At 43.7% G+C, this 11,225-nt stretch overlaps 1 protein-coding gene across 5 annotated transcripts in view; it reads left to right on the top strand.

Annotated features, from left to right (window-relative positions):
- The window catches only part of KCNMB4 (potassium calcium-activated channel subfamily M regulatory beta subunit 4), a 35,278-nt gene that overhangs the window by 9,487 nt on the left and 14,566 nt on the right, over positions 1-11,225 (top strand). For 3 of the 5 annotated variants that reach the window (XM_006026950.2, XM_025208012.1, XM_025208011.1), the window contains exon 2: positions 7,296-7,423. The exons of the other annotated variants lie outside the window; for them this stretch is intronic. In XM_006026950.2, coding sequence (XP_006027012.1) covers positions 7,296-7,423 — 128 coding nt within the window. The remainder of the gene's footprint in view (positions 1-7,295; positions 7,424-11,225) is intronic. 5 annotated transcript variants of the gene reach the window in all.

Genomic DNA, 11,225 nt, shown 5'->3' with positions numbered 1-11,225 from the left:
GGGGGGGGGGGCCACTAACCATAATGCGACACTACTGCATATTAGCAGTGAGCTCTATAGTGCACTGTTCAGTAACATCAGAAAAAAATGTGCAGGGATGCTACTGCACAGTAATGCCAGTTACTGCACAGTCATTTAGTATTTGGTTATGCAAGTACTACATGAGTGCACAGTAAAAACTGCACAGTCCTTTGCTCATATACACATGGCTCCTGACTTCAAGTCCTGGGTTCAGTCATCTTAACTACATGCTGATTTGCTGCTACATTTGCAGTTCCCATTGAGGTCAGTTGTAGTTAGGAGTGAATTGTACTTTAAATCAATGTTAGGTGAGTCAAGCGTGTGCTTCCAGAAAATGAGGCATGCACAACCAATGTCTATCTGTGAACGTTACGATTTAAGTGCCTACTCAGTGTCATATAGGACCTCTGTGGCAGAGACAAAGATAGACCTCATTTCTGCAAGACCAACAATCACCTTGACAATATCTGTTCTGTCTGGCTCTGCAATCCTGCCCATTCACAATACACTTTCCAGCCTCTGTACCAAGTCAGGCAGATACAGCCTGTTTTCTACGCAACCCCACTTCGTTCCTCTGGAATAAACTCAACTGAGATTTTTCGTAAGGACCATGTGCAGGAAGACAGACCTGAACATGACTGAACTAAGGTTGAAGCCTTGAAGATCACAGTTCCTCCTCCACCAAACTGGCTCTTTACACTCTACATTCGCTCACCTTTCATGGGCTTGTTCTCAAGGTGTGGCAGCCATCTTTGAAGAGAGCATCCATGGCTTACCTCTGTATCAGACTTCATCACAGAAGGGTGGCTCGAGTGATTCAAGTGATAATCCCACTTTGGGATTCAGGAGATTGACCCGAGAGTGTGTGCGTCCTGGGAAGCATGAATTTGAACCAGGATGTGAGTCAAGCCTCATGCCATTGCAGAATGCTCTGTCTGATAAAATTCCAATTCAGAGTAGCCATCATTTTCTTAAGGCAGTTGAGAAGAGTCTCAAATCAGAGGGTATCAATAGACCTGTGCCGGATTCGAATTTCAGTATGCTTTTATGCACACCAAACTTTTATATCTGCTACCAAATATTTCCACTGAATTGAATCCTGAGTCATCTTTCCAAAGAATGGCTTGGAATGAGGGAGGAATTTCATTAGCTGATAATGCTTCTGAGCTGTGTAATTGAGACTATACTTGAATTGTACAATAACTTTATCCTTACTACTATACGGTGTAGGATGTGTGATTATGGAGTCGTGTACCAATAGAAATTCCAAAATAGTTTCTGCCCTATTATCTTTTTCCTGCTTTTGGGGGAGGCATGCTGATCCAAGCCTGGTGCTCAGGAAGTGAGACAGAGAAGCCAAGGAAACAGGCTTTGCTGCGGCCTACTCAGACCCAGAGAAGCCTTGGAGTATGTGGAGCTAATTCATTGGGAAGTAGTCTGGGGATCGGAGAGGACAGCTAAGCTAATTGCTGACACCTCCATCTGGCAAGTGTTCTGTACAGGTACTTGTTCCACTGGGGGTCCAGTTGTCTCTTAAACCAGAATTGGTTAACTTAGATGTTCCATAAAGAACTTGGGGTTGAGCCTTCCTAAAGCCTGGCAAAGATTAATTTATTTCCCCAAGCTCTTACCTTTCAGTCAAGAGGAGAACGGAGCAGTTTAGCAACAGGCTGGTAACCCTTTTTGGAGGTGTTCAACCTGTCCAGGTCTGCTTGTAGTTGTTCCCTGCCCTCCAGTGTGTCCACTTCTCCCCACAGTTTTGTGTCATTCACAAACTTGGACAGAATACACTTCACTCCCTCGACCAAGTTGCTGATGAAGACATTGAAGAGTATCGGTCCAAGGACCGAGCCCTGCGGACCCCCACTGCCCACACCCTTCCAGGTCGATACCGACCCATCCACTGTGACTCTCTGGGTGCGACCCTCTAGCCAGTTCGCCACCCACCGGACTGTGTAGTCATCCAAGTCACAGCCTCTTCCAAGATGAACATGAGTCGTCAGTGTGACGGAGTCATCAGCAAAGCTAACTGCACTTTATCGTGCATCATTAGATGCATGACAAACAGAACTAAGGAGGTGATACTTGCTCTCTATTGGACGCTGGTCAGACCACAGTTGGAATATTGCATCCAGTTTTGGGTGCCACACTTCAAGAGGGATGTGGATAACCTGGAGAGGGTCCAGAGAAGGGCCACTCGTATGGTTAAGGGCTTGCAGGCCAAGCCTTACGAGGAGAGACTAGGGCACCTGGACCTCTTCAGCCTCTGCAAGAGAAGGTTGAGAGGCGACCTTGTGGCTGCCTATAAATTCATCGTGGGGGCGCAGAAAGGAATTGGAGAGGTTCTACTCACCAAGACATTCCTGGGGGTCACAAGAAATAATGGCCATAAGCTATCAGAGAGCAGATTTAGACTGGACATCAGGAGGAACTTCTTCACAGTTAGAGTGGCCAAAATCTGGAATGGGTTCCCAAGGGAGGTAGTGCTGTCCCCTACCTTGGGGGTCTTCAAGAGGAGGTTAGATAGGCATCTGGCTGGGGCCATCTGAACCCAGTACTCTTTCCTGCCTATGCAGGGGGTCGAACTTGATGATCAATGGAGGTCCCTTCCAACCCTAACATCTATGAATCTATGATTACAGGCTTGGAGTCTCCAGAAGCATCAGGGTGACCCATAGGACCGCAGTGACTAGCTGAAATCACTAAAGCTATAGACTGAGCGCCCACCCTCCCCCTTCTGCTTCCCCTTCTTCTCTGCATTTTCTTACACCATTGCTTTAACTTAACGGTGACTTTTTCTACCTTCTGGCAGATGCTGTGAGTCTGGCAGTACTCTTTACCAGCCTTAGTTTCCCTTCTTGCAGTGGTATTTGGACTCCTTCCAGCTATTTTCCATAGTAAGGGTGGGCAGAGGGTTGCCACCTCAGTTGCTGTGTCTGACCTGAAGTAGGATTGGATATGAATCCTTTTGAGTTTAGCCTTCTTATAATTTTCCAACAATATTCCCAAGCAGCTCCACTTTTAGCATCTCAGAATCGTCTTTGGTGTTTGTATTGACAGGCAATTGGCAGAGCCAGGATGGCTCTTCACAGGGACTTCTACCCATGTCTGTTCGCCTGCCAAATGCAGAAGAAAAGGGATATAAGTATGCTTACTGGGCCGAGGAAGTCTGCCGGAGGGACCAAGAAGAGAGAGAGCTCTGGAACCCACTCAGACCAAGGGAAGTGTAAGAGCATTTAGGCCAGTGATTCTCAACCAGGGTATTGTGGGACCTTGGGGTGCCTTGAGATCCTTTATCATGGGGTGCCACTGGGTGCCACACTGTTAGAAGTGTTAGGTGTGCAAACTATTCATAAGACAAACCAAAGTATGTCAAACAGTAATCCATAGTGTTAAAAGCATGCTAACCTATTACAGCCTTTCCAAGTTCTTTGCAACAGAAAAATTGCTCTATTATTTTTCCATAGCCAAAAAACCAAGAGAAAACTAAGGGCTAGCAATTTCCAAGGGATGCATAAAGTGTAATGAGTGGTACGTTGAGTCTAAAAAGTTTAAGAACCACTCTTCTAGCCTGATGGAGTCAAAGCACAAAGCCTACTGGGTCAGTGTTCAGCTGGATAAGCTCTGCCAGGCCTGTGGTGGGTTATACCTGTTGGCAAAGGTTGCAGGATCAGGATTTTCCTTTACAGTTAATATTTTAAGAGATATTAAATTATGGTGAGCCCCTTTGTCCCAGAAGATGGTGCAGAAATGAACACAATTCAGCATTTACAATATTCAAATGGTGTTATGAAATGGAATGTAGTAGCAAAATAATGAATTGACTGGAGGAGAATCAGGTTGGTAGTTTAAAGGGCCTCTGGCTAGTCTTCACTGAAACAGGTATCAAGGAGCAGCCTTGATTATGTGGTAGTGAGCACTTGTTTTTCGTGGGTGCAGAAACCTGTGCTCAGCTCTGAGTCACAGTAGCACTGGACTAAATGACTCTCGAGGTCTTTCCAGTCCTGTGATTCTATGATCACTCTGATGCTGACTATTTATAACTATATATCACCTTCTGCAAGGAGAAGCTATACTGTAACCAAAGAATAGAGAGGTGAAAAGCATAGACAAATGAAATAGATGCAAGGCAGGAGACTTTCTTCTTTTCCTTGGCATATATTTTTAAGCTCTTGTTTTGAGGTTTGGGGGGGAAAAAACGTAATTTCACATAAGCCTCAGACCCAATGCTGCCTCCTCTGAAATAGGAGAGAATTGGCATGGTCTTCAGTGGAAAGAGCAGGCTTAGTCTTTATAGCTGTAATGAATACAAGATCCTGGACACTCAGTTCTGCTTGGAAACTGACGGGCAGTGTGATCTTGTGGGCAGGACTCCACAGGTCTTAGGTCCATTCCCAGCTCTGCTACTGACTTGCTGGGTGACCTTGAGTAAGTCCCTTTACTTCTCGGGCTCTTTCTAGTCTTTGTTTGTTTGGCTTATTTGTTCAGGTGGGTAGCACTTTTGGGCTTGGACAGTGTCTTCCCATTAATTTGGTTGGTACCAAGCACAGCCAAGCCTAGATCTTGGTTTGGGCCAATTGACACCGTTAATCAGTATTGTACAGATACTTGTTAGGCAAGACAGACCTTTCTTACTAATACTAGAGTAAATGGTAGCTGAGAGGAAGAGAAAACTATTTCTTGAATCTCTTAGCTGTCTAAACGTTGCAACTTGGAACCAATTTTCTCATAAGAAACAACATTATAAATGGGGGATTTGTTCCTGATACCCTATTTTCACTAAAAATACCCCAGAATTTTGTACTTGATCAATTATAGATGAGTAATATAGCTACATTAATGTATTTATACTGTAAATAGCCGTCCTATTGATTTGGAAGGGCTACTTTGAGGTGACTTTGCTGGACTTTTTGAAAGGCTCTTGGCTGGACTTTTTGAAGGGTTCTTGGCTGGAGTCTTCTCAGGAGTCTTGGCTGCAGGTTTTTCTGGAGTCTTGTCTGCTTTCTTAAAGAAAGTGTCCAAGGAAGTTTGGACAGATGTTCTCCAGGGAGATGGGCAATGCACTAAACTTGTTCACTGGTGTGGCATTGGATCAAGCATTGTAAAGTCGAAACTGACATCATAAAGTTGAAACTGTGTCAATTTATAAATGTTGTAAGTGCGAAACATTGTAAGTCAAGGACTGCCTGTACTACACTCTGTCTCCATGCTGACCATGCCCATGTTGAAGCTCACATTACAGTGGTGGTATTTCCACAGCTGTGCTATGCCAGCTCAGCTGACTTGAAAAATAAGAGATCTTGCACATGTTGTGTGGAAGTTTTTATCCAGGAAGTCCTTGTGGCTTGCTTTTTGTGTGAAGCCCGGAAACATGCTTGAAAGTTTTATTCAACAAAAAATGCTAGAGAAACACCAGAAAATAATAGAACAATCTAGCTTAGCAACTGCCAAACACTTTGACTGGGCTGAGCTGAGCTGAACTATTGCCCCAAGTGATAGACGTACAAGAAAATAAACATAATTTAATAGGAAGCTTAGTAACTATCCCTTTTTCTCCCCCTCTCCATACAATGGCCTGTGCTTCTTCTAGGATATGCAGCATAGCAGGCAAGTGCAGAAGCCTCATCCCCAGCTATTCTTTTTAATAGAATACCTTCCCCTTCCCCTCAACCAACAGGTTCTGAAATGCATCATGTGGATGTGGCAGTCTTCAAAGCAAAAGAGCTTCCAAATTGTACTGTCAATCTGAAAAATATATGCCAGGAGAAGCTATATGATGTGAAATAGCAGAATAAAAAAGAGCAGGGTAGACAGATGCTTACTTAGAATGTTTTTTTTACTCAGAGATGATCCTGCCTTGAGCTGAGCACTAGCCTAGATGATCTCATGAGGTCCCTTCCAGCCCTACCTTCCTATGGTCCTATAATAAAGGCCTGTGTTCTATCTGGTATATAGTTCATACCCAAAAACTTGTCTTTATCTCTTTTGGTCTGATAAAGGATATTGCTCACAAAAACTTTTCTCTTGTGCATTTTTCCTGAGCCCTCACAAATACAATGTCACCCCAACTCCAGCAGAATATAGACAATTTTGTATTATATCATCTGTTTCAAGAATCGGTATCTGAAAGAAGCATGATGCTGCTCATGTTTTTTTAAATGTCAAGACAAAAAGAATCTCACAGGATTATCTCACAGTTATGCAAGCAGCTTTGCCCAAGAGTGACACAAAATACATGTGAAAATGGGGATGCTTTGCTGCCAAAAAAGGCATGTTTCTACTTGAAATGAATGAGGGAGAATTTGCAGCATTTTCCAGGTGCAAATATAGGAGCTACTGACAATATTTGCAGGTGCTGACAGGCACACTCAAGTTTCACTTGATCAGCATGATGAATTCCTAGGAGAGCTTTTTTCACACTGCAAAAATTCAAGCAATGATTTAATGGAGATTGACTTCCAGTTCACTGTACATATCATTTTTGGGGGGAAGGGTGTTCATCTTTATATTGGACTTCTCGTCAGTCGCATGCTCCCTTGTCACATCCTGCTATCTCAACTCCCAATTTTAAAGAGACCATAGGTTGAAGCATGCACATTGTAACATGTCAGTGCATCTTTTGGCCCAGTGTCCTGCTCTGTCTATTATTTATGTTAAACTAATATGATTGTTTGTAGTGCTATCTATTCATATTGGATTGAACAAATGGGATGGAGAGAGAGAATCCAAATGAAGGAAGAAAGAGGAAGGAAAGAAGGAATATGTATGTGCAGTTAGGCGTACATATTTTTTTAAACAATAAACCTATTACTAAATTGTATTAAAAGCTTCAGCAAAGCATCTAAAGAAGCCTTTCAACCTTCAGTGTGATTTAAGCATATTTGCTGAATTGACTTTTAACTCCCTGAATTTTCTTCCTTAAAAAAATCCCGGAGATAATATCTGCAATTAATATAGCTAGCTAGAACATACCTTGAAAATTATTTTTTTTTAATTTCAACAGTGGCATGTTACAGGGGAGGGAAGGGTGGAATGAGAGAGAGCAAAATGTAATAAAAACAATCTTTTAAAATGTTCCTAGCATGTACAAAGTACTTCAAAAGTACTTTAAAATGTATAAAGCAGCTTGTGATCTAGGGATGCTAGCTTGCTTACTGTTTTCTCTTGTTTTAGGTCCAGTTTTATTAGTATTTGTGAATTTGGTGAGGTAAATCCAGAGGAATATGCATTGCTGAGTGCATAAGTAACTCCATTTTTGGAATGTATTTTGACAGTGTTCATTCATTCCTCCCTGTGCAAGAGAAAATCAGAAGAACTCTGAAATTGTTGCACACTGGCAGGAGTACTGGAAAGAGGAAGTTGGTTCACAGCCATTTACATGCTATTTTAACCAGCATCTAAGGTAAGTAACCACCTACACTTACATAGCTAGACATAAATGCACAGCCTTTTCATACTCTGCTCTTCTTTGTTTTTATTTTAAGCAAAATGTTTGAAGAGTTTATAGTTTGTTGGTAAAATATGAGAGAATTCTTGCTGCTAGTGAAAATTCTCAAAGATACAACAAAGTGTTTTTCATTTTGGTTGCTAAAATTTTACCTGAAGCTGAAAGTAAACTTTCTCCAGAATAAGTGTTGTAAAAAACTGACTTTTACTCCAAAAACACCAAATTCTGTGCCTTGACATATTAAGGTTTCTTCCCAAAAGAGGAAGGAATCCTACAAATTAGTGTCACTAAGAGGAACTGTATTCACTCGGGGAAATTAATCAAAGCTTTGCCATAGATTAGATTAATGAATGTTCACAAAACAATCATTCTTCATTCATTTATACTTGCAAAGTGGAACGTTTTAGCTTCAGGCAAGTCCACTTAGTTTTCTGTTTGGGGGCCTGTATAACTCTCGTTAATAGTAATGGGATTTATACGCATAGTGAGGGATGAATAGCTTAAACCAGTCAACCTGCTGCCTCACATTTATTTTCCTGGCATAGGAATTTCTGGTATAGGAATTGATCTTTGTCATTGTTCTTTTTTTTCTGTTTGTCTATTTCTCTGTGGTGACCAGAAATATATGCTATACATCTCCAACAAAACTCTCTGAAACTGTAGTGTTTAATTATCAGAAAGTTGTAGATGCACTGAAGAAAGTTCAGTGGCAAGCAGCAAAGAACTGATGATATGTTTGCACAGATCAGCCCAAGAAATCAATAACCCCAGCTCTAAATAGGTATAGTGTAAGTAAATCTATGAGCCAGCAAGCACTTAATGAGGTGCTTAATTTTACTCCCAGAAGGAGTTCTGTTGGACTTAGAAGAGCTGTTCATGGTAATCCAGTGTAAGCACCTACACATGGGTAAGTATTTGAAGGATCAAAACCTAAGGGAAGAAGAGTAAAAAATCATAAATATCTGAAGGGTGTAAAGAAGGGGGGGGGAAGGGGGAAAATGCCTTAAAATAGGATCTATAGATTCATTCTATGGAGCAAGAAGGGCCACCTTAGTCTCAGAAAACTTGAATTCAGCAGGGAGTGGGTTGTCACTGTTCTGGGATCTGCCATGTAGGCTAGGGACCAAGAGATTGTATTAGTAGCATGGCAAGTCAGAGATGCTATGTATTTCATTGCTTGGATGCTGGATCTTGTATAATGCGATTGCCATTTCAGGCCACAGATACAACTGGCATTCACCGAGTAACATAATACTCTCTCTGTGGCCAATTCTTCCTGTAACTTGTGCTAGAAGAAACTGCTGCTGGTTAGTATCAAGGACCTTTCAGCTGATCTGTGGAGCTGACCAGACTGGAGTCTGAAGGCAGAGGGGTCTGCACAAATCTTTATTATTTTCAACATCAGCAGCATTTTCATCAACTAGGCAGCACTAATGGATTAGGCAGCACATTGCTTTTTCCTTGGATGGCTAAATCTTATATTATTGAGTTAAACTGTACTGGCAAATGCCTTTTCTGATCATAAAGACATTTTTATAGGACAGAAAGGTGTTTGATGCTCCGAAAATGTTTTAGAGCTATTAAGGGTACACCACCTTTTATGCAGAGACAGGGAAGAGTTTGGAAAGGTCAAATACACAGAAAAGTGTAAAACGCTTAGCTGGGTATATTTTTAGATTTATGATAACAACAATTGGGTTGGTAAGTAGAAACACACTAAAAAAACTGATAGAAAAACCTCTTTTCTTGATTTGAAACGGTGTGTGTATAATTTCCTTTTGGTATTTTTTGCCTTATATGGAAGAGTTTTTGTGTGCCCTATATGCTTAATGTATAGTAAATACAGAGTTATGGTGGTGACACATGCTGTGAAAGATCTGGTATTTAGTAGATTAATCTTCCCTCTCTTGAAAAAATTATAATAAAACCCCAAGAAGCAGTTTATACCTTTTCTGTATTTAATTTAACTTACTGACATGATCAAAATTGTAGGTTAGTAAATGTTTATGTATGTGATTCATTTGTCATGAAACCCTACTTGTTACTTTGTTGGGACTGGACTGTATAAGTGTGGTGGAGCATCTTTGGGGGTGCTCACCATTTGAGGGCTCTCGGGCTGTGAGGGGAGCCTGCTTGGGAGGAGCAGCAGGGGAAACCTTCCCCAGGAACTATTTTAAGCGGGAAGGTGTGTGGCAGGGCACTGTGGGTGCCTGCCACTTCAAGAGTGGAGCCAAGCAGCCGGCAGGTGCTTGATTGCGGCAGCGATTTTAGATCTCTGGCCGCCCATATAAACAGGGCAGTTCATTGCTGGCAGCCAGGCAGTAACATCGCCTGGCTGCAAGGCTCCACAACGACCTGGAGGTAAGGGCAGGAGCTGTAGGGGATGGCTAGGAGGCTCCTGGTCCTGAGCATGACCTAAAACTGCACCCTGCTAGGATTGGGTGGCCTGGTGGGGCTCTCAGTGGTGTGGGACCCCCCAAGAAATGCCAGGCCAGTTACCACCCCAGTGAAAGGCAGGTAGGGGTGCCTTAACCCTAGCCCTCACCTTCAGGTGGGTTAAGTAACACCTGAGATAGTTGGGGGCCAGGCATAGCTGTGGCCACCTGAGCCCTGTGGGGTGTAGGACCCCAAGGAAAGGTAGTTGGGGCCAGACACAGCTATGGCCACCTAAGCCCACCAGGGAGGGAAGCCCCGTGGCCCCAAGTGAGGGGGTGGTGTGGAGCCCCAAGTGAAGGGAGTAGGCCTAGGTATGTCTCTGGATGCCTGAGTCTGTAGTTCGGGCCAGAGACCAAGTAAGGGGGCTCAGTCCAAGAGATAGGGGCGAGTCCTGACTCTAGTAAGTCCTCCACCACTGGGAGGCTGTGTGTGGGTCGAAAGCAAGACCTATAGTTGAGCACAATGACCTGCTGCTCCGGGGGGGGGGTGAGAGTCCCCGTGAGACCCTGGAACAGCAGCTGTGGTGTGAGTTACCCCAGCTCCCACAACCCCTAGTAGGGGCCAGAAGGCAGACCCAAGAGACTGAGGGACCTAGTGACAGAGGCCTGATGTAGAGTACCCTTGACTGGTCAATGTTGGGGTCAGGACCAGAATGGTCAAAAGGGCCAGGGGCCCACCACAAGGGACGCCCAGACCTGAGGGGCTGGGGTTCTGACTGGCCTTGGAGGTGAGGCCAGGGCCTGTGTGACCAAAGTCCCAGGGGGACCATGCCTGAGTGGGGAAATAGTTTTAGGGAGCTAGGCAGCCCAAGTGAAGGTGGAGTAGGCTGTCTGAGTGGAGAGACCCTGTAGGCGTCTGGACTGAAGGATTCTGGTGCCCAGTATGGGGCCAGTGAGATTAACATCTGTGGTTGCCATCTGCGAGGCTTGGGCTGCGGTGTAGGGGAGGAACGGAGCCACAGATAGTGCCCCATGGTATCGGGGCAAGAATGGGCAGCTTCCCACCTTAATTAACATCCTAATTAATTAAGAACAAGGCATGGCAGGGGAGTCTGGGGGGGGGCGGGCCCAAAGGCAAGTGGGGAAACTAGCATTGTGGCTAGTTGGGGAGTCCCACTTTGCCACAATAAGTAAGCGGTGTTTAATATCCTTTCATGGAAGAAGGAGAGCAAGGCAAGACAATTTTACATACAGGGAAAGTGGAGGAAAAGGAAGTCTTACTTTTTTCTGTTGTTTATTGTACTAGTAATTAAAGAAAAACCCTATGACTGTCGCCCCTGTAGAATCCTGTGACACTTTCCTTTGGAAAGCCAAACCACAGA

This window comes from Alligator sinensis, unplaced genomic scaffold (assembly GCF_000455745.1).
Source record: "Alligator sinensis unplaced genomic scaffold, ASM45574v1 scaffold506_1, whole genome shotgun sequence".
In the NCBI taxonomy this organism is placed as follows: Eukaryota; Metazoa; Chordata; order Crocodylia; family Alligatoridae; genus Alligator; species Alligator sinensis.
This window is presented reverse-complemented; position numbering and strand designations above follow the sequence as displayed.